Consider the following 24,274-nt stretch of genomic DNA (forward strand, 5'->3'; position numbering starts at 1 on the left):
AGCGCGGCGGAGGGGTGGAGAAGCAAATGGGCGCTTCTCCTGTGTGCCCTGGCCGGGAATCGAACCAGGGTCCTCCGCACGCTAGGCCGACGCTCTACTGCTGAGCCAACCGGCCAGGGTACAATCCTCCCCTTTTTAAACTAATCTACCTTTTCTGCTTACTCGCTATCAATTTCCACCAAACCCTCAACAGAATTCTTACCAGGACTATGAGGGCGCCACCTCTCTCCATCCCTTCTCGATCCAGCTAGTCGCCAACCTCCATCTTCATCTTCTCCATTTTGTTCCTCTCTAAAAATACGCCAATTGTCACTTTCTGATCGTATAAATTCATGCTTCCTCCCCACTGAAGTTGGTCCACCTTCCTCAAAATTTGGTCTTCCTGTAAAGAAAGAAAGAAACATAAGCTTCAGCCACTGAAGATTTTAAAAACAAACTTGACTGTTCAAATATGTCCACTTCAGTGTTCAGGTAGTGTAAATAAAGTAACTATGGACATACCCAAAATTATTAGGCACATTTCTTAAAGCTGTATGTTCACAGACTGGTCAAGTAGTTTTTAAACAAAAGTAATACATGCATTAAAAAAAAAGGGCATGCGGCCTGACCTGTGGTAGCACAGTGGATAAAGCGTCGACCTGGAAATGCTGAGGTCGCCGGTTCAAAACCCTGGGCTTGCCTGGTCAAGGCACATATGGGAGTTGATGCTTCCAGCTCCTCCCCCCTTCTCTCTCTCTGTCTCTCTCTCCTCTCTCTCTCTCTCTCTCTCTCTGTCTCTCTCTCTCCTCTCTAAAAATGAATAAATAAATAATTTAAAAAAAAAAAAAAAAAGGGCATGCGATGAAAAGGGAATCAGCCTTCCCCCTACACAAAACCCCAGTCTTTTCTCTAGAAGTAACCACCATCAATAGTTTCTTACAAAGTCTTCCCCAAACTGTCCACAGCTATCCTTATGCATGTATATACAGGCCCCTCATTCACACTCACATACCACCATCCTCAGAATGCAATATGTGTACCTTTGCTGTTTGCACTTAACCATGTATCTTGACAATCCTTCCTTAACTGGGACATAGCTTTTAGTGTGTGTATATTTTTTTTTAGCCATACAATATTTTTAGTTATATACTAAAACTTTTATTTAATCAACTTCTACTGGTGGTTCTGCCGAGTACTAGGAGGATATATGTGTACTTCAACCTCTCTTTTATTCCCAAACAGACTGTAAACTCAGAAGTAGAGATTGTAAAGTATAATATTTCATTTACTCTAGGCTCACGTTATAGGCATACAACAAATGCATTTGTACAGAATTCAAACCTAAGCTGTATCTAACCTGATGCAGCTGATGAGCTACATTACGATAGAGACAACCTGTTATTACAAGTAAATTAAACTGGTAGTTTCAAAGGATGAGACCACTCTAAATTGTGCAAATTCTTCAGTCACCACCCCACACATGCTAACATATAATTCATAGCTGAGTATATAAAATCTCACATTTAAGCAGCTGAAAATCCAGAACATACACCAAAGTTTATACCAATAAAAGTTACATATTCCCTCAGCGATGACCTCAATTCTTTTCATTAAACCATACTAAAAGTGGAGGGAAAAACTGTACAGTGGCTTCTAAGAATGAGGAAATTTTATTTCCTAGTCATCCTCTTCTAGTCCATTCATATTAAGGTCAACATTCTGATAGAGCATCGACCTGGAATACTGAGGTCACCAGTTTGAAACCCTGGGCTTGCCCACTCAAAGCACATATGGGAAGTAACTACAACCAGTTGATGCGTCCCATTCCTCCTCACCCTCCTTTCTCCGTTTTCTAAAATCAATAAATAAAATCTTTTTAAAAAAGTCAACATCCTGTTTACCCAAATGGTTAAGTTTTTAATCAGATATTATTCTTAAATAATTAAGTTTATTTTAAAGAATAAAATAACTTGGAATGGGGGGGGTACAATTATTGGCTGGGCAAAACCTCCCTGCTTTCTTATGCTGGTAGGTAGCCTCTACCACAACCCCTGCCTTCGGGCCTTCGTGTAATCCCCTCAACTGATGTGTGGGCTGGACTAGCGGCCTCATGCCTCACAGAACACAGCAGAAGCGATGAGATGATACTCCCAATACTAAGTGAAAAATGACTGTGACTTCCACCTTGCATCCTCTCCAAGGGAATCCAGCCGCCATGTCAGGAGGCAGCCCTGTGGAGAAGCCTACCTGGCCAGAAACAGAGGCTTGCCAACAGCCACGTGAGCGAGCTGGGGAGCAGCTGCAGCCCGCTGACCCTTCAGATGACTGCAGCCCTGGCGCTCACTGTGGTCGCAGACCTAGGGCCGGACCGCCTGGCTGAGTTGCTCCTTCCTGGCCCACAGAAACTAAGACAATAAATGTGCTGTTTTCAGCCACTGAGTTTTAGGGTAGCTTATTATACAGACATAGATAATAAAAACATTCATTTAAACCCATTTAATCTTTGTAACAATTCTCAGTATTAGAAATTACTTGGTCCTGGACGGTTGGCTCAGCAGTAGAGCACCAACCCAGCATGTAGAAGTCCCGGGTTCAATTCCCAGTCAGGGCACACGGGAGAGGTGACCATCTGCTTCCCATCCACCTTCCCTCTTCTCTCTCTTTCTTCTTCTCCAGCAGCCATGGCTCCATTGATTTGAGCATGTTGACCCTGGGAGCTGAGGATGGCTCAGTGGATCCTCTGCCTTAGGCACTAAAAATAGCTCAGATGCAAGCATAGCCCCAAATAGGCAGAGAGCATCAGCCCCAGACGGGGGTTGCCGGGTAGAACCCCAGTCAAAGCACATGTGGGAGTCTGTCTCTGTATCTCCCCTACTCTCACTTTAAAAAAAAAAAAAGAGAGAGAAAAAAAAATTATCTTTCCCATTTTACAGCTGAGAATATTGAGGCTCAAAAAGATAACCCAGGAGAATTGTCAAAAATCACACACCACTTTTTAAATGGCATAAATTAAGATGCAAAAGTTAATCTTCTGGCTCCATTCAACAAATACTTATTGCACTCTAGATGCCAAGTTTTACAGATTCAAATATAGACATATTCTATATGTCTGCCCTTCAGTTAGAAGGGCTAGAAGACCTGGCAGGCTCTCTTGCTCAGAATTGAGGGGATAATTCATTTTACAAAGCATCACATTCATTATACAACTTGATAAAGAATGTAGGCACAGGCCCCGGACAGGTGGCTCAGTGGACAGAGAGTCGTCCCAGAGCATTGAGGTCACAGGTTCAATCCCCGGTCAAGGCACATGTGAGAAGCATCCAATGAGTGCACAACAAAGTGAATAACAAGTCAATGCTTCTCTCCCTCTCTGTCTCTCTCATATCAATGGAAAAATTGGGGGGAAAAAAGAAATGTAGGTACACTTACAAAAGAGGAACAAATCTAAAAGAAATCCCTAATGTATATAAATTGACAAATGATAGGAAATGAATTTTAACCCGTGTAATTATTCAGCACTGTCCAATGATTTGGGAACAGAGTGGATTTTTGTAATCACATGATGGATGAGCCAGTCAAACCACTCATTTTCCTCTACTTTTACATTAAGCCTTTAAAAATGTAATGAAGGTACCAAAGTAAGCAAAATTACACTAATGGTAAAATGCTTAACTCATCAAAAATTGATCATTATGATTTTTTCTAGCAAATGATAAACTGCAAAACAAAGTTATTAAAAATACTAGTAATCACTCAATCTAGAAGTAGAACTCTAACTGTGGTTAGCTTTTATGTAACTATATATATTTAAGTAGTTATAATCAATATACCTATTATTTTGAAATCTAGTTTTCATCAAATACAGCAAATTCTTCTCTGTGATTAAACATCTTCCTAATAATACAAATGGATATTAAATACCAGGTATACCTTGCTGCTACAGCATAATCCACCAGATTATTCCCAACTAGACATTTACTTTATAACTGATTTTTTGAGAACTATAGACAATGAGGTAATAAATATCTGTATTATGTGTTTTGCTTTTTTGAACTATTTCTTCTTCAAAGAGTAAAATTGAAATTACTATGTTAAATGACAGACTTCATACATGATATAACCACCTCCCCAAAAAAGAGGGTAAAACATTTTAAAACTTCTACTACTTTAGCAGTTATAAAATGTTATACTAATGTGGCTCAAATATGAATTTCTCATATCAAAGATTTTTCATATTGTTTACTTATTTTATTTCCCTTTATATTGTTTGCATTTTAAAAAAACAGCTCTTCACCTTTATAACTGTCAAGTCCTACATATACTTTTTATATTGTATCTAGAAATAAGAAAAATATAAAGACAGAATAAGGTAAAAACAGGGAAACTACAGAAGAAAAATATCCGGCTTTTCTATTTACTTGTAAACTATCTCATAATTCTCAACCTGTCAAGAAACCTGTACCACAAAGAGTTTGAATGACTACTCGTGCCATTTCAAATCCCAAAAGGATTTAACACAGAAATTTGGAAGATAAAAAAAAATCTTGGCGTCCCCAGAGCTGATTTTAAATTCTGATCTATCCCACTTTGATTGAAGACAACCAATCCCTGATTTGAAATAGGGCACATGCACACACCCTTTCAGTGAAACCACCTGATTTTACATGAGCAATAGCACATTCCAGTTGAAAAGAACATCTGTGACAACGAAGCTCAGATTTTGTTACTGAGTGCGTTTCCACAAAATAATTTCTAAACACTGCATTCCTCTTTTTGGTATATCAAATACTGCATAATGAATAACAGCCACTGAAAGGTCTAGGTCAGTGGTCCCCAACCCCCAGGCCGTAAACCGGTACCGGTCTGTGGACCATTTGGTACTGGTCCGCAGAGAAAGAATAAATAACTTACATTATTTGTTTTGTTTATATTTAAGTCTGAACGATGTTTTATTTTTTAAAAATGACCAGATTCCCTCTGCCACATCCGTCTAAGACTCAGTCTTGACGCTTGTCTCGGTCACGTGATACATTTATCTGTCCCACCCTAAAGGCCAGTCCATGAAAATATTTTCTGACATTAAACTGGTTCATGGCCCAAAAAAAATTGGGGACCACTGGGCTAGGTGACAACTTTTATGGTAAGCCAAGGAAAACCAGTACAATATAATTCTAATGTGCCAAAGTTGTCCCATATGTAATTGCAAGGTAGCTGGAATTCTGCCTTCAGAGGTCACTGTCATTTTCATAAGAGAAGGGTGAAAAAGATTCAAAAACTTTAAAATGAACTCCATTTATCTCTGCCCCTACCTTAAAAAAAAACTTATTACTGAAGTATAACATCCTTATCAAAAAGTACACAAATCATAAATGTACAATTCAAAGTTTTCATAAAGCAATATGAAATATTGTGCCTATATCCACAATAACTACCACCTAAGATTTTTAAAAAGTAAAAGAAAATCAGGAACTCTCAAAACTCTTCGTGTCCTCCCAATCATCCCAACCAGCTCTTCCCAAAGGAGTTTCCATCTTGACTTCTATCCCCAAAGATTAGTTTTGCCTGCTTTTATACTTTCCTGTAAAAATGGAATATTGGTTTACATCTAGCTTCTTTCACTGGACATGGAGGGAGACTCACCCACATCGTTACAGGCAACAGCATATTTGTTTCTGGGCTGCTGTACAGGCTCTCCTTGTATGAATAGGCCACAATACATTGCTCTACTCTATGGCTGATACACAGTGTGTCCGTAAAGTCATGGTGCACTTTTGACCGGTCACAGGAAAGCAACAAAAGACGACAGAAATGTGCAATCTGCACCAAATAAAAAGAAAACTCTCCCAGTTTCATACCTATTCAGTGCAGTTCGATATGGGCTCAAGCACAGATTTTTTTAGGGCTCCTTAGGTAGCTATCCCGTATAGCCTCTACAGACTTGTCACTGACTGATGGCCTACCAGAATGGGGTTTCTCCACCAAACTGCCGGTTTCCTTCAACTGCTTATCCCACCGAGTAATGTTATTCCTATGTGGTGGCGCTTTGTTACAAACGCGCTGATATTTTTATGTTGCACTTTGGTCACGGATTCGAATTTAGCGAGCCACAGAACACACTGAACTTTCCTCTGTACTGTCCACATCTCAACTGGCATGGCTGTGGGCTGCTCCGCTGTATACATGGTGTTACATCATTATCTGCGCATGCGCACATGCTGCCACATCATCCTACAGAAACTGGGAGGGTTTTCCTTTTATTTGGTGATTTCACATTTCTATCGTCCTTTTTTGATTTCCTATGATGGGTCAAAAGTACACCATGACTTTACAGACATACTGTAGGTTATTTCTAGTTTTTTGCTATTATGAATTGTGCTGCTATGAACATTCCTGGATATAAAATTTGATGAGCATATGTCCGCATTCTGCTGGTATTTACCTCGGAGTGAAATTGCTATGTTATAGGTATATTCAACTTTATATTCAACTTTACTAAGTAGTACCAAATATTTTCCCAGAGAAATAGTACTACTTTACCATTTTTTGCTTGTTTTACTCAAACCCCTAGCAAACATCAACATGACTACTTCCTCTGTGAACAAACACAACTGAAAACATAGGACTGAAAAGAAGAGATTTATATGTAGCACTTAGCCTCCAGGTCACAGTCCAGGGACACACAGTAAATAAATGTCTCCATACATTATGATTGACAAGATACATTGATACTATATTTCATGTGATCCTCATAGTAAACACAAGAGTTAAGTCAAACATTATCATCTGTATTGTTCCTATGAGGAAAGGACATCTGTAGGGGAGTTTCCCAAATAGAATATAGGTGTTCAAATCCTCATCCAGGGTCTACCCACAAATTAAACCCATCAGAAACAGTCAGAAATGCTAGAAAAACTAAAGTAGGAAGTGAAAGATGCAGGATGTAAATCTGATAAGCTCTAACAGCAATAGACATATCATGCATGGAACAACTTGGAGACACACTGACAATATCTCTAAAAAGAGGAAAATGGAATTAAACTTATTAAATCTTCCAGCAGAAATGATATAGCTCTGAAAAAAAAACATTAAGACCAACTTATTCAATATAAAAACGTCACTGCAGAAATTATTTTGAGGGGGAAAAATAACTTCATGCACCAAGTAATAAAAGTACTTCCTAATTACTATTAATACAAGAAAAAATTACACTGATTATAAAAATTTCTCTAAAACATTAAAATAAATCCTTTAAAATCTAAATGATTACAACAGTTGTATTTGTGTAAATTTGGATGGGGAGTAAGGGTAGGAGGAAGAACTTCATCTGTATAATTAGAGTTAAAAAATATATATATTGGTACAATGGTGGGCAAAAGTGGAGATGGAAAAAGACATGCAGGTTGTGATTATTACAGTAGCTTTATAAACTCTGTGTTTTGTGTATTCACAACTATGAACCTTTTGCCCACCCCTGTACATTACTAATATAATTTCAAAGTAGTGATAAATTTTAAAGTCATTCATGGGCAACTTAGCAGATATCATCTAAAGCTCCTTCTATGTTTAAAATATTCTGAGATTCCATAGTGACCAAGGCTAAAATGAGTGAGAGACACGTACATGGCCTTTCATAGCATTTAAAATCAGTCTTCCCTCCTTCATAACATTAGCACCAGGACAAAGTTGAGTAGCCAAGTATTTTAGTCGTCTTCTTTTTTAAATCTTAACAGATTAATTTGTAAACAAAATGATTTAAAAGTGCAATAAAATAATTTACAAATTAATGTCTGAACCAAATATTTCTAACCTGTAGTCAATAAATGAGCTTGGGCTTGACCAGTGGTGGCACAGTGGATAGAGCATCTATCTAGGGCACTGAGGTCCCAGGTTCAAGATCCTGAGGTCGTCAGCTTGAGCGCGGGCTCATCCAGCTTCAGTATAAGCTCACCAGCTTAAGTCCAAGGTCACTGGCTTAAGCAAGGGGTCACTAGCTTGACGAGAGCCCCCCAGTCAAGGTACATATAAGAAGCAGTCAATGGGCCCTGGCCGGTTGGCTCAGCGGTAGAGTGTCGGCCTGGCGTGCGGGGGACCCGGGTTCGATTCCTGGCCAGGGCACATAGGAGAAGCGCCCATTTGCTTCTCCACCCCCACCCTCCTTCCTCTCTGTCTCTCTCTTCCCCTCCCGCAGCCAAGGCTCCATTGGAGCAAAGATGGCCCGGGCACTGGGGATGGCTCCTTGGCCTCTGCCCCAAGCGCTAGAGTGGCTCTGGTTGCGGCAGAGCAACGCCCGGAGGGGCAGAGCATCGCCCCCTGGTGGGCAGAGCCTCGCCCCTGGTGGGCGTGCCGGGTGGATCCCGGTCTGGCGCATGCGGGAGTCTGTCTGTCTCTCCCGTTTCCAGTTTCAGAAAAATACAAAAAAAAAAAAAAGTCAACGAACAAATAAAATAAAGTGACACAACTACCAACTGATGCCTCTCATCTCTCTCCCTGGCCATATCTTTCTCTCTCTCTCTCTCTCTCTCTCACACACACACAATAGTGCAATAAAGGTATTTTTAAAAAGAAAATAAATAAACAAATAAGTGCAGGGGTTATGGACCCTTGAGCTGAAAGCATATATGAGCTAGCATGCTTTTTCTTTTTTCAGGAAAAAGGCTGTAAGGTTTCTGTTGGCATCTTTTTGTTGTTTTTTAGTGAGAAGAGACAGGGACAGACAGACAGAAAAGGAGAAAGATGAGAAGCATCAATTTTTCATTGCAGCACCTTAGTTGTTCATTGATTGCTTTTTCTTTTTTTTTTCTTTTCTTTTTTTACAGGGACAGAGAGAGTCAGAGAGGGATAGATAGGGAGACAGACAGACAGGAATAGAGAGAGATGAGAAGTATCAATCATCAGTTTTTTGTTGCAACACCTTAGTTGTTCATTAATTCCTTTCTCATATGTGCCATGACCACGGGCCTTCTGCAGACCGAGTAACCCCTTGCTCGAGCCAGCGAGCTTGGGTCCAAGCTGATGAGCTTTTTTTTGTTTGTTTGTTCAAGCCAGATGAGCCCACGCTCAAGCTAGCAACCTTGGGGTCTCAATCCTGAGACTTCCGCATCCCAGTCCGACGCTCTATCCACTGTGCCACCGCCTGGTCAGGCTGATTGCTTTTTCATGTGTGCCTTGACCAGGGGGCTACAGCAGCGTGAGTGACCCCTTGCTCAAGCCACTGACCTTGGGCTCAAGTCAGTGACCATGGAGTCATGTCTATGATCCCACACTTAAGCCAGATGAGCCCACGCTCAAATTGGCAGTTTTAGGGTTTCAAATCTGGGTCCTCTACATCCCAGTCTGATGCTCTATATACTGCGCCACCAACTGGTCAGGCATCAGCATCTTAAATGTCTTTGACCTTCAAAAGATAAACATGGACTTAAATTATATTCTATTCTATTTAATATAGCAAACATAACCATTCTGTGAGCAAACGACACTGTATATAATAGGGCCTCAAGTACAAGGGTACCACATACCTAGATTCCCCAATGGCAATAAATACTTGTTTCTGTCTTCAAGTATTAAGTCTGAGTAGGATCCCTCTAAAAATTAAATTAAATTAAAATGCAGTACTGGTTTTAGTCTGGTCTAATTGAGTGGACTTCCTAAGGAGAAAGAGCAGTTAAAGGGCACCTGTGTGCGTGTTTGACACTGAGCCAAACATCGTGTTTATGGAAAACTTCAGATGGAGCAAGGAGGCGCTCAGCCAACAAAATCTACAGCTGTGAGACTTGGAACTTACAAGTGCCCAAACTCCAAAAGCAAAAGTGGAATTATGGGACAGACTTTGAAGCTTGTTTATGTGCAAATTTTTCTAGCAAGTACTTTTGTATTCCTCTAATCAGATATATAGTCTCTGATTAACACTAAGAATATTTTTTAATGCCAGAGAAAACAGTGAGAAGAAATCCCATCCAGGTTTTAGTATCTACTCCCCTACCCCATAATTACCTGTAAACAAAACTCATGATGGCTAGGATGGAGTCCTCTAAATTCTTTATCATCCTAACCCCTCAGGGGCAACAATCCACTCCACCAGTTAAAATGGGTCCAGAAAACACATCAGCTCCTGGCTGGAAGGGAAAAGCCAGGGGGACGGCAGTACATCAGAATCTCTTCGAAAAGGCACCTCATGTGGTGTGAATATGCTTCATATCCCCAAACCCTCTTGCTCAGTCACCTGCTGGTATATCCCCACACATTGCTCATAATCTCTGGGGGAGATGGCCCTGCCTGAATGCAGAACTGGAAAGACACCAGGCACCTTCTAAGAAAGCTATGTGCACTACATAAGAAAGAGCACTGGAGCCAGGGCTAAAGTTTTGAAGTTGGGAGATAATCTATGCACACAGGCAGGACACTGCACACCAACTGAAGGTTTTGTTGCTTTCAAGAACAAGGCAGTACAGCCTGACCAGGCGGTGGCGCAGTGGATAGAGCATCAAACTGGGATGCAGAGGACCCAGGTTCGAGACCCCGAGGTCGCCACTTGAGCACGGGCTCATCTGGCTTGAGCAAAAAAAAAAAAAGCTCACCAGCTTGGACCCAAGGTCACTGGCTCGAGCAAGGGGTTACTCAGTCTGCTGAAGGCCCACAGGCAAGGCACATATGAGAAAGCAATCAATGAACAACTAAGGTGTCACAATGAAAAACTGATGATTGATACTTCTCATCTCTCTCCGTTCCTGTCTGTCCCTATCTATCCCTCTCTCTGACTCTTTCTCTGTCCCTGTAAAAATAAAAATTAAAAAATTAAAAAACAAAAAGAACAAGGCAGTACACAGTTTTGGATCATCTACTGAACTACTTCAGCCAAAAAGAAAATCACACACCTCCAGAGACAAAGAACTGAATTTAATAAAGAATAACGTAGTCTCAGCACCTTGCTTAGTCATTACAATTTTGAATAAAACAATTAATCAACTGATATACAGTATTTATGTTCATTCACAGAAGTGTTTTAAGCCATCTCCAACTGAAATTACTAATTCTGTTTAGATGGAAGGGCCCAGCATTTTAGAATGAAATTGGCATATAATCTATTTCAAAATCAGTTTCCTCTCAGCTAAGGTGGCAACCCCAGCCAGAAATGAGTCTAATTGTTAAGGCTAATATAATGGGAGCACTGTGCTCATGAGTAGCACTCTGAGGCTGATCTATATTATCCATACAGTTAGCTATTAGGAGTAATTAGGAATCACTGTGTATAGAACATAGCAAACTTTCAAATTGTAGAAATCCAGAAACCAGAACACTTTTGCACTTGAGACATTTCTTGATAATCATTTTGCCAAATCATTTTTCCCTCACTATATTCTTAAATGGAGTCTATTGTGAAAAGGGGCTTCTAAGTTTGGTAAAATCCTTCACTATCCTGCATGTTAGAATGTCTATTCAAAACACATGGCAGATACACTCCAGTACTTCTACTTCTTTGAAAGGCGCTATTACACTGTATTGACTCTGGCTTTTCCCCTCAAACCGTTAGCTGACAATTGATGTAAACTGTAAAGTATACCTCCTACCAGCAAAGGCAGGAAACCGGCATTACATCACAAGTCCCTCCTTTATGCTTATACCTTCTCTAGTTCTGAAGCTCACAGCTTCCAATGCTGTGTCTGAACTTGTACTGAAATGTTTGGCATTAATAAAACAAAGAAGGAATTAATATATTTCTTTAATTGTAGGGGGCAGGGAAGGAATCTACAAAGGCGGATTTCACTTTCTAAGTAGCATTATATTGGTCTACATTAATAATTTTCCCAGCAGGCCTTCCATGATTTTACTTTGAATAATCACAGCCTTTGTTTCTAAGATCCTCTTACATGTGACATTTGATCAAAGTTTTAAAATCAGCAGCTAATGGAGGTGGAGGAAAGTATTGCTCAGTAAGGCTTTATATTACATAAATCTACCCCACAGCTAATTTCAAGGTTGCTACAGGCTGAATCAGAGATGTTTTCCCGCTAAACACTATTTAGATGTTAAGTTAAATTTTCTGAACCCTCAACATTATGACTTCCTGCATGTGGTCAGTATCTTCCAGGGAAACATCTCGACACTCACTAAAGCACACCTTCAGACAATACTTCAGTTTTCTCATACTGGCGTGTTTTTTAAAGATAAGTACAAGAAACCAAACAAGTTTATTCTTATTCAAAGTCTGGGTACAATAGCCTTAAAAAAAGCCTGCCTCTTGCCTCCCCCAAAAGATCTCAGGTAACTAAATTACATATATTACTAGTTCTAGAATTAGTGACAGTCATTCTGAGGAGATGGGATAGGGAAAGAAAACTGGTAAAAATTATTTCATTAATTCATACCTAAAAGTCCTTATCCAATGATATCTTCCCAAAGAAATAAAGGGGGAAAACAGATTAGTTAAGGAAATACCTCACACTTCAACATGCTATATACGGAAAGACTGCTGAAAGGAAATCTTGCAGGGAATTTTATCCCTTTGAACTTTTAAATAAACTCTTAAGTAAGATTATGGAAACTTACTAAAGACCGGTCCAGATTAGAGGGAAAAAATGCACCCCTTCTCCAAGTCAGGTCTGGAGGCTTTCTCCAGAGTTGTTAAGGTTTGTGTTGGGTAAAGAAAGACCTTCCTAACAAACCAGCATTCTTTTCCACATGATCAGAGCTAATTGGCCCCCCTGCAGACTAAGTGACCAATCATATCAGCTTCAGCTGAAACCAGCCCCCACGACATTATAAACAGAGGAATGTGAACTGTAAACCCAGTCCAAGAAGAAAGCCTACAAACTAGACTTGTAGAGTAAAATTACCTCATCAAAAAGACCAACTTTGAAAGTTTCCTCAAGACTACCTGTGCATACAGGCTGACCCAGCAAAAAAAACTGGTGAGTACATGAAAAGAATATTCATTCTTATTTCTTTCCTTAAAGGGGAACAAGAAAGGTGACTGGCAAATAGGGACAGAGCTAGATATTGCCAAAAGAGTTTTAAAACAAAGACATTACCTACAGGGTCATATGTTAAGGTTCTTTATTCTTTTTCCTTAAATTTTATAAATAGAATAAATGGTTCTACTGAAAGTATTACTGAAAATTTTCTTAATTGTTTTATTAAATGTATACTAATTCTCCATTATAATATAGAAATGAAGAGAAAAACCCTAAAAAATTTCAGTAACTTTTAACAAAATGTATCTTTTTCTTTTGAAAGGGATTAAAGAATCCCTAATGAGCATACAAAAACAAATGGCAAAAAAGAAAAATTTGTTTTTATTTCTTTAATCCATGAAAAAAGCGATGAGCATTCTAATTTTAAATTTTGTTTTAAGAATGGATTACTGAAATTATATGCTTTGGCAAAAAGGAATTTAAAAGGTTCTTTTAGCTTATATAATAGAGTTAGAACTCACACAGTGTGCCCTGATTATGGAGGGATTGGAAAGACAACTAATTATAAGACTCTATACAGTCCTAAAGTTTATACCAGATGTGAACAAATACATAGTAATACTGTAATTATTTAACATTTGTTGCTATAGCCTGTATGTTAACTGTTTAATATGAACTATACTACTACATTACAACAAGGTAATAAGAGAGTTTACAGAGCTACAATCTAATGAGTAGAATGAATCCATTATTTTGATGACCAATGAAGCAGCCAAACTATCATATATATGAAGTACTATTTTTCCACCAAACAGTTTATAATTGGGCAAAAATTTTACAGCCCACACACAGAGAGGTACAAGCAAACCTTCTCAAACTTCGATTCAACTTTCTGTTGGGATCAGTTTATGAGAATCATATAAATACAAACCAAGATAAATATAATCCAAACAAACAGAAACAAATTCATAGATACAGAGAATCCAATGGTTACCAGATGGGAGGCAGGTGGGGGAAATGGGCACAAGAGGTTAAGGAGATTAAGAAGTAAAAACTGCCAGTCATAGGGATATAATACACAGCATTGGGAATATAGTCAATAATATTGTAATAACAATGTAAGGTGGGTGCAGATGGTTACTAAATTCAGTGTTCATAACTCCATAAAGTATATACTATATTTCCCCATGTATAAGACACACCTTTTCCAGAAAAATTTGGGGGTCTAAAAACTGGGTGCGTCTTATATAGTGGTTGTAGGGTTTTTTTACTTGCATTTCCCACTTTTTAGCGCTTGTTTTTGCGCTCATTGTTGAAGACAGTGATTTGTCAATTAGTCACAGATGAGGACAAGCTAATGGATGGGAGTTTTGACAGTGTTGAGGAGTTGTATGAATTTTATGATGAATAAAACTTGAGTTTAATAACTTTATGTAATACATATTTTTTCAAATTTCAGGCCCCCAAATTAAGGTGTGTCTTATACATGGGGTTGTCTTATACAAGGGGAAATACGGTAAACATCTAATCACTGTTGTACGCTTGAAACTAATATAACATTGTATGCCAACTATCGTTCAAAATTAAATTTTTAAAAATGCACTTGAATGCCTACAGGAATGTGCAACTTACTTGGAAATATAATAGCATAAACATAACATCTACCCATCAAACACTTTTAAATTTAGTGGAAAGAAAATCTACATATATCAGGCAATGATATTTTAAATGATTTAAAGCAGACATAACATCATATAGAAAAAAAATCAAACAGAAAACCTATCAGTTGAGGAAAATGAGAGTAAGTTTATAAATACTTAGGGTTTTAAGGGATCGTATATTTAATTCCCTTTTCCCTTTCCTTTTTTAATATAAAGAAGCCTGGCAAAGGAGATGGGGTGGCTTGCCCACAGTGACCCAGCTAGAGCCAGAGCCTAGCCAGCTAGATCCCTACCTTGTCTTCCTTATACTAACACACTGACTACATGAGTCAAAAGAATGGAGTCAGACAGGGTCATGTTAGGTGGCGATCATATCTTACTTCTCTCCACTCCCCAATACAATCTGAACAAGATCTAACAAAGCTTTATACATAAAAAGGTACTGCTTTGCTACTTTACTATTAGCCTTTTGACTTCCCCGTTCAAAGGTTTTTCCATGTATTTAATTATTTATCTGCAAGAGAAAAAGAATGAAATCGTAAAAGCCTAGAGCATGGGTGCTACACGTAACGACCATGAAAAGGCCCAAATGAGAATAATTAATTTTGTTAGCTATAGCATGTATAGAGAGGCTATCTCCCAGGTAATGCACTTTAGAACTTAAAGAAGCAGACTGAAAGTCAAGAAGAATCATGTAACTTTCCCCCGAGAATTATTGTGAAACAATAAGCAATCAGTGGTCCCTATAGTGGAAAAAGCACTAGTGTAGAAGCCCACGATGGGGACTTTCACACAGGCAGGAGTGCTACAGGACAATGCTGTGGGTGACACAAAACCATGCAGTGGTCCCAGCCAACTACCTTTATCATTACAGCCTTCTTCCTCTTCCAATGTCAGAATGTCTTTTATAAAATTATGATAGTATTATATTTTTAATATCATTTCCTCATCTGGCAAAATATAACAAGGTCAGTTGTTGTGATGCTACGTTAAGAACTCTCTTCTCCACATTTTGCTTTAATTTACATTGATCTGTACAAGCCTAGGTTGACATGTAATGATTCTGTACTAACCTTTAAATCTTAAAAGATGTCTTCCTAAACTGAAAATATATTTCTTGCCTACAAATCATAGGTTTGAACTTAAGCAACCAGTCCTGAAGAACAAGTATTCTGTAGTGGCTCTTGAACAAAATTTGTCAAACAAAACATTGTGTTATTCATGAATGTTAGCTAGGGTCAAAGAGGCAATATAGCACTAACTCTGAACTATGAATTCAGTATGGGATTTACTACTACCTTTGTGATCTTAGAAAACACACTGTGCCTCAGTCTCATTATCTATAAAATGGGCATAATAATGGGACTTTTACTCTGAAAGTTAAAAAAACGTTATTTATAACAATAAAGCAACTAATACTTACTGAGAGATTATCCTGGCCAGGCATTGGCTACTGGCTTCACATGAGTTAATATATTTAAAGTGTTTGGTATGATTCCTGGCACATAACAAACAATAGATTCTAGCTAATATTATTAATCATTACTGTCATAAGAATCATGTGTAAAGGTAACAATGGTATAAAATATATAGATACTTGAGACAGTTATGGGCACAAGAAGAGCATCTATTAAAAGTGCTGAAAACACCTGCTGTCACAGATTATTTTGTGAATGCAATACCAGGTATCTCAGGAAAGACTTATTTCACCAAATTCTCTCAACAGCTTCTTGTAGGAAAAAAAAAAAAATAATAATAATAATAATCAGCTGTGAAGTTAGCCAGACTTGGTTAATAATTCAAATAATTCAAGGCCACCACCTGCCTTGTGTAAATTTATCTGCCTGATCCTCAGGGACCTCATCTAAAAAATGGAATGATAATGTCTATCTTGCTGAGACACTAAAGAATCAGAGATAATGCAATAAGAAAGCACCTAAGCACAGTGTGTATGAATATTTTGTTGTTATTGTTATTATTATTTCCAAAAGGGCAGAGATGAGGTCTTCTAAAACATTTAAAGAATCTAGCAAAATGAGTCATTAAATAGCTGTGCCAAGAAAAAAAAAAGTACACTAAGTAATATGATATTATCAACTTGTTAAGAATAACACATTAAAAAACATTATTGCCCTAAGTTTTTTTTAAGTTTATAATATGAAACTGAAATAGCCATCTAATCTAAATAAATTTATTAATCATTCCAGTGTTCATCAGTAACTCAAATCTGAAAAGAAATGCAAGAGAGAATCTCTCTATTATCACTGATAAATGATAAATTGGCCTCAGGACAAGGAAGAAAGTATATACCTGGATGGTCAATATTTACTCCAACAACACATAAAGGCAGTCTCCAAAGTCTAGATATAGGAAGGATCCAGCAAACCCAAACAACAACCTAGCTAGCTCTAGCCTCTAGTCCACTTTAAGTAGCACTCTCCTTCAAAAGGTTAAAAGGAATATGCATTACTTCCAAGGACATCTACTTCTAAAGGAAGAAGCAAGTAAAAGAGTCAAATATAATTCCTACCACTGAATTGTGACAAAGAGAGAGGAACATTCAAGGAGCAAAGAAGCATTTGCCTTTTGGTTCCTGGTAGTGTCTATACAAGTCTCATGACTCCTTTGTCACATGCAAGGACGGTCACATAGAAAACACATAGTATAGCCCTGGCTGATTTGCTCAGTGGATTCAGTGTCAGCCCAGCATACAGACATTCCAGGTTCAATTCCCAGTCAGGGCACACAAGAGGAACAACTATCTGCTTCTCTTCCCTTCCCTCTCCCAGCAAGTGGATAGATTGGTTAAAGCATAGGCCCTAGGTGCTGAATAGCCCAGTTGGTCTGAGCATCAGCCTCAGGCGCTGAGGATGGCTCGGTTGATTCAAGCATTGGCCCAAGACAAGGGTTGCTGGGTGGATCCTGGCTGGGACACATGTGGGAGTCTATCTCCACTCCTCTCACTTTAAAAAAAACACACACACAACAGTATATTTCTATTCACCACTGATAAAAACTGTTTACAACTAAAAATTACATTAATTATCTTTTAAAAATTGCCATTTGATGTACAAATGATTTTTTTAGTTTATTAAACTCAAAGATTTACCCACTTTCAAAATTGGTATTATTTAGAAATCTTTACCTAGAATTTCTTATTTTGCCAAGAAAATAATTCTCTACCCTACAATCTAATCATCATCTAGAATATTTTTTAAAAGGGCAACATTCCATCAACAGGGAAAAAAAGACTCCATGAAATGGTCGCAAAGTGACAAAAACAAAGAGAACCTGATCACAAAACTTTCAATATGCTAAGTAGAAGGTATATATTAGACCCATAACTAGTCTTGTCCTACCTCTAAGTTTGGCATCAAAACATTTATAGACAGCCTTGGCCTGTGATGGCACGGTGGGTAGAGAGCATCGACCTGGATTACTGAAGTCACCAGTTGCCAGTAAACGCACATATGACAAGCAAGTAATGAACAATTAACATGAAGCAACTATGAGCTGATAATTCCCACTCCCTCACCCCCTACTCTGTAAAATCAATAAATAAAATCTTTAAAAAAATAATTTACGTACAGTTTAACAGTACATTTCCAAATAATTTCTAATTATTTACACAGAGGAACCCAAATATTTAATATTCCTTTTAATTATGAATCTTTTATAACGATAAATCATTAATTATGAAAAGTTTTTATTTACAAATAATGTTTAGTAAAGCCAGTAAGTACTTGATGTACGGACTTGTTCAAGAAAGACACAAGATGTCAATAAGGCAATGAACAATAATTCCAACCCTCAGGAACTTTAAAATATACTTGAAAATGTTAAAATGCCAAACAATATTTCAACAGTCATTCTCGTAAACAATGATACCCTAAGGCAACCCATGACTAGCTATCAAACAAATGCCTTAGAAAATACCGCCTTATGTAGAGAGAAAAGAGAAACAGTGTCAGCCTAGAAAAGCCTGTCTAACAGTCACAAAAGCATTCCAAAGACATTACAAAGTGACTGGGGTCTCAGAATTTAGTATTAACTGTAAACCTCTTGATTTCAGAGATTTACAGCCTGAGATGGATGGCAGTAATTGCAAAGTCATTGCTCCTCTCCTAACTCAGAGATACCGGAGAATGGTCACCAAGGATGGCCACAGCACACTTCAGATGGATGGCGCTCAGAGAGGCCTCGTCTATCTTCGGGATGCCTGGGGAATCCTAATGGACATGCGCTGGCGCTGGATGATGTTGGTCTTTTCTGCCTCTTTTGTTGTGCACTGGCTTGTCTTTGCGGTGCTCTGGTACGTGCTAGCCGAGATGAACGGTGACCTGGAACTAGACCATGATGCCCCACCTGAAAACCACACTATCTGTGTCAAGTACATCACCAGTTTCACAGCTGCATTCTCCTTCTCCCTGGAGACACAACTCACAATTGGTTATGGTACCATGTTCCCCAGTGGTGACTGTCCAAGTGCAATTGCCCTACTTGCCATACAAATGCTCCTAGGCCTCATGCTAGAGGCTTTTATCACAGGTAATTGTTTTTGTTCTTTAAAAAAATTATGAAATTTTTTGTTAAGAGTATACAGTCAGTTCTAAACAACTGTGTTATAGAATCATTTCTTTGCATTATTAGCAGGCAATGCCTGAGACTGAAAGGAGAAGCTAGGGACCAACAACAGGAGAAGTTATGAGAATATGACTCAGTACTTAAATTTCACCTATTGGAACATCTTAGGGAAAAAAAGGATCATTATGACACTAACTTGTAGCAACATCCTATGCCAAAAAAAAAAATTAAGTTTTCAGAGAAGCTAAATATTTTGTTAAATAAATACATAAATATCAGCATATATTTTGACATTCTACCTGAGAGGAATTTGATTTTTTTTTAATTTGTGTTTTTTTTTTTTATTTGATTTTTTTTAAGTGAGAGGAGGGGGAGATAGACTCCCACATGTGCCCCAACCAGGATCCAGCCAGCAACCCCCATCTGGGGCCAATGCTTGAATCAACCAAGCCATCCTCAGCACCTGAGGCCTACGTTTTAACCAATCGAGCCACTAGTTGTGAGAAGGAAAGAAAGAGAGAAGGGGGAGAGAGAGGGGAAGAAAAGCAGATGGTCACTTCTACGGTGTGCCCTGACTGGGGATCAGACTCGGGATGTCCATATACTAGGCCAATGCTCAATCCACTGAGCTAACTAGCCAGGGCCAAGAATCTGATTTTTTAAACTTGGCTAGAATTTTCTCCTCTGAGTTCATCTTTTCAACATTTGCTCAATATTAGTGAGCCCAGAGCATCAAAGTCAGCATGGTGTGTATACACATTCTTAGCAAAATGCACTGGAAAAATGGCCACAAAGATTATGAAATTTTGCTTATAAAGCAATAAACACACAAGTGGAATTTAGATAGTTCTTATAAGTGATATGTACAATTAAGCATAGTACAATACAAAGAAACCTTGTTCTTAAGACTCTACCTAATTAATAATGAGAAAGTTAGCAATGGCCACATGAAGGGTGATCTAGAATGAAGTCCCAGTGTGCTAACAAATAGCTCTACAACCTTTACAACAGAAGGTCTTCAACTGGATTGGTCATTAGATAAAATTTAAGGTGTCTGTGAACTTAAACAGAAAAAACTTGCATCCTTTTTCACTAACTCCTAACTAAAATTTGGCATTTCCTTTGATGATAAATGTAAGCAACAAAAAACAGTATCAGTAATACCTGAAATCACAGATATTTTCATATCACAGTGCAATACTTCAATATATTACAGTAGTAAGTCCACCACTGTATGTTGTTATTTAATGTATTAATAAAGCACACATAATACGACATAATACAATTTTTAAAACAGTCAACTGGATTTCAGTGTATTTGGTTTCCTTTTGATGTGTTTTATTGTTATGCAGTTAGGGCATAACTCCACAGATCTGCTTGCCAAAAAGCTCCATGGCACAAAGGTGGCTATGAAACCCTGACCTAGGAATAGGAAGGATGCACTGAGAGCCAGTCTTTAAAAAACAAACCCAGAGCAGGGGGCCCATATAAACTTCAAAGTAAAGAATCCTCAATGTATCTAACAGTTCCTTCCCCACCTCAAATCATTCTACTTTAATCTCTATTTAGGCTTGAAATAATCTGGCTGCACCTAAATGCATTTATTTTGTTACTTTTTTAAAAAAACAGAGGCAGGAATATAGGAGATAACCATTCTCTGACTTTAAAATACACTAAGGATAAAGTTTTACATTTCTCTGTAAAAAAATTAATTATGTTTATCCATTTTGAAATCATAATTTTTAAATGAGTATATGTATACTTTCAAATATTCTCCAGGCAAATAAGACTACCCAGATTAAGGAGTTCAATTCCTCACTCATTTGGAAAGCATGGCACTCAGATATGCATAAATATTTGATATACCCTTCTCATTCAGAAAAGGTATTGATATGTAAAGTGTTAATTCTAAAAAAAACTAATGGTTTCTAATTTAGGTGCCTTTGTGGCGAAGATTGCCCGGCCAAAAAATCGAGCGTTCTCAATTCGCTTCACTGACTTGGCAGTAGTGACCCACAGAGACGGCAAACCTAATCTGATTTTCCAGGTGGCTAACACTCGCCCCAGCCCTCTAACCAGTGTTAAGGTCTCGGCTATCCTCTACCAGGAAAGAGAAAACGGTGAACTTTACCAGACCAGTGTGGACTTCCACCTCGATGGCATCAGTTCTAAGGAATGTCCATTCTTTATCTTTCCACTAACCTACTATCACTCCATTATACCTTCAAGTCCTCTGGCTACTCTGCTCCAGCAGGAAAATCCTCCCCACTTCGAATTAGTTGTATTCCTCTCAGCAATGCAAGAAGGCACAGGAGAAATATGCCAAAGGAGGACATCCTACCTACCCTCTGAGATCATGTTACACCACTGTTTTGCCTCTCTGCTGGCCCGAGGTTCCAAAGGTGAATATCAAATCAAGATGGAGAATTTCGACAAGACTGTTCCGGACCTTCCAACTCCTCTGGTCTCTAAGAGCCCAAACAGGACTGACCTGGACATCCGTATCAATGGACAAAGCATTGACAATTTTCAGATCTCTGAAACAGGACTGACAGAGTAAGATGTATCCATAGCACCCTATTTTGTAATGTATTAAATATATCCAGCCAGTTATGCAGCTACTTTTCCTTCATCACATCTCATGCTTTATTTTTTTCCAATGCTGAATACATTTACCTGATTACATCAAGCCTATGCCCATAAAAAATGGCTGAGCTAACAATATATATTGTGGAAATACAACATTCTACTTTACAAAGTTTGTATGTGTGGTTATCTGCTGATATCAGTGCATCTTAACAAGACATAAAAATATTTACATAAAAATGCTGATGAATTTATAAAAACGTGGTACGATACCAATAATAAAGGTAAAATGGACAGTGAAGTTTAATACAGCTAAACTCTTAAGAAAATCAACCATAAAACTCTCATTTTTATCTGCAAGTTGAAGCAGCAGTCTAGTTTCAACCTAGCTCCCTGGGTAGATAGATGATTTCACAATATTTAGTGAACATCCTTTTAAAACTGTTATTTTTTTCAAGACAACAAAGACCATTCCTTTAAGTCAATGGACTACAAAACTGAGAAAAGAAATATCCCCTTAATTTTAACAGCTAAGAACAAAACTTCACAAGAAAAACAGCGAAGTATAGATTTATGCCTAACTCCAAAAGCATTTGAGTATGACACCCAAACAAACGTTCATACATTTGTGGCAGAAAGTGATCAGAGAAAGTAAGATAAGCCCCAGCCCCATTGGAACCTGTGGTGGTACTTCTAGCAGAGGAGACACAAAATTATACCTCCATTAAAGCTACCCTGCATAATAATCAACTAGTAATTTAAAAATTATAATCAACTGCTCATTAAATGGCTTGCAACCTAAGTAAAAACATTCCCTCCCTATTTATGATCCATTCAATGGCATAAAAAAAAACACCACAAAATACCCATACCAGCTTTTAGGTAACTCTATATTTAAGTTTTTATAGATACAAAGGTTTAGTCAGATGTAAATCAACTAGAAAAAAATATACAATAGATAAAGCAAAAAATAATTAGGCAATGAAGTATTTTCAAACCCAAATTCCTGTTTCCAACTTCAAATAGTTTTTTCTATAAACACAAAATGAGTGTTTATTCATCCGTAGGAGGTCGGACTAGATGAATCTATTATTTCTTTCCAAATCTAATACCCCCTGAAAATTACACTTTCTCTGCTTCAATTTTTACTTTATATATACTAAGAGAACTCTTTCCCTTACACATCCAGTTTAGACTATCCTTTGTATATTTTTCATTTCAATAAAAAATCAAACTGTTCTCAAAGAAAACAAGAACCAAATAAATCACCCTATCAAATTTCAAATAGATTTGTGGCTGCTCTTCTTTTCTGAAATTTCCCTTATTCAGGTTTACATGGGGAAGTAAAAAATTAACCGTCCCCCCTGGTGATAACCCACGCAGGAATCATCTCTTGAAATAAAGACTAGATGAGGAAAAGCAAGCAGTTGTGAAGAGCAGGGCACAGAAGCAACTCACATTTTTCTGCTCTTTGACCAAAAGGAAAAGAAATTAAGAAGAATCCTGGAGTGGTCCAAAACTGGTAACAGCAGAAGAGTATCAAAGACACAGAAACCTAATTATTGTGAACTTTTGCTGTTTGAAAATCTTAGGCATTCTTATTTTAAGTATTAGATCAAGATTTCTTTTTCAACCCAAAACTGTTTGTAACACAAATAGACAGCAATAAATCTTATTTCTATAATAAAGTAACAAGATTCGCTTAACCTGTGAAAATAAAAGTTGTATAAATATTTACATGGTATGTTTTTTTCCTAAAAGCTCTATGTCATTTCCATAGGTCACAATCCAAACAGTTAAGTGAAGCTGCCCAAACTGACACAACAAAGGGAGTGAGTGAGACCTGGGAGCTAGTTAACCTCCCTATAATGAAGCAGATTCTAGTACACTATTTACACATCTGAAAAAAGATATGACTTCCCTCTACACGTACACCTTGAAAAAATACTCTGTTGGTATATCAATACTGTTTTCAAAATATTTCAAAACTAGATAACTAAAAACTGCAATCAAACATTTTTGTCTAGGGCAATGATTTTCAATCTTTTTCATCTTATGGCATGCACACATAAACTAATTACTAAAATTCTGCAAGACACCCAAAAAATACATTATATTTTTTTTGCCAATCTGACAAAAAAATAAGTATAATTTTGATTCATTCATTCTGGACAGCTATTGTTCTACTGGCTGTTGTCTTTTTTTTTTTTGACACTCTAAGGGAAAAGAGGTCAGTGCCCATGACTAAATTGTCAGGTACTGCATGTTTTTTTTGTTTGTTTGTTTGTTTGTTTGTTTCTTCTATTTTTTTTTTTTTTTTTTTTTTTTTTTTTTGTGTGTGTGTGTATTTTTCCGAAGCTGGAAACGGGGAGAGACAGTCAGACAGACTCCCACATGCGCCCAACCGGGATCCACCGGGCACGCCCACCAGGGGCGATGCTCTGCCCACCAGGGGGCGTTGCTCTGCCACGACCAGAGCCACTCTAGCGCCTGGGGCAGAGGCCAAGGAGCCATCCCCAGTGCCGGGGCCATCTTTGCTCCAATGGAGCCTTGGCT

General features: G+C 38.0%; 2 protein-coding genes across 6 annotated transcripts in view; one reads left to right on the plus strand and one right to left on the minus strand.

The window, feature by feature from the left end:
- GIGYF2 (GRB10 interacting GYF protein 2) overlaps positions 1-24,274 on the minus strand; it is a 138,427-nt gene that overhangs the window by 50,999 nt on the left and 63,154 nt on the right. For all 5 annotated transcript variants that reach the window (XM_066233498.1, XM_066233499.1, XM_066233497.1 and 2 more), the window contains one exon: positions 203-382. In XM_066233498.1, coding sequence (XP_066089595.1) covers positions 203-382 — 180 coding nt within the window. The remainder of the gene's footprint in view (positions 1-202; positions 383-24,274) is intronic.
- On the plus strand, positions 12,778-22,579 carry KCNJ13 (potassium inwardly rectifying channel subfamily J member 13). Its single transcript, XM_066233500.1, has 3 exons — positions 12,778-12,884; positions 18,621-19,096; positions 21,070-22,579. The coding sequence occupies exons 2-3, from the start codon at positions 18,637-18,639 to the stop codon at positions 21,690-21,692; spliced, it is 1,083 nt and encodes a 360-aa protein (XP_066089597.1). The 5' UTR covers positions 12,778-12,884; positions 18,621-18,636; the 3' UTR covers positions 21,693-22,579.

The sequence above is a fragment of the Saccopteryx bilineata genome, chromosome 5 (genome assembly GCF_036850765.1).
Source record: "Saccopteryx bilineata isolate mSacBil1 chromosome 5, mSacBil1_pri_phased_curated, whole genome shotgun sequence".
Taxonomy (NCBI): Eukaryota; Metazoa; Chordata; class Mammalia; order Chiroptera; family Emballonuridae; genus Saccopteryx; species Saccopteryx bilineata.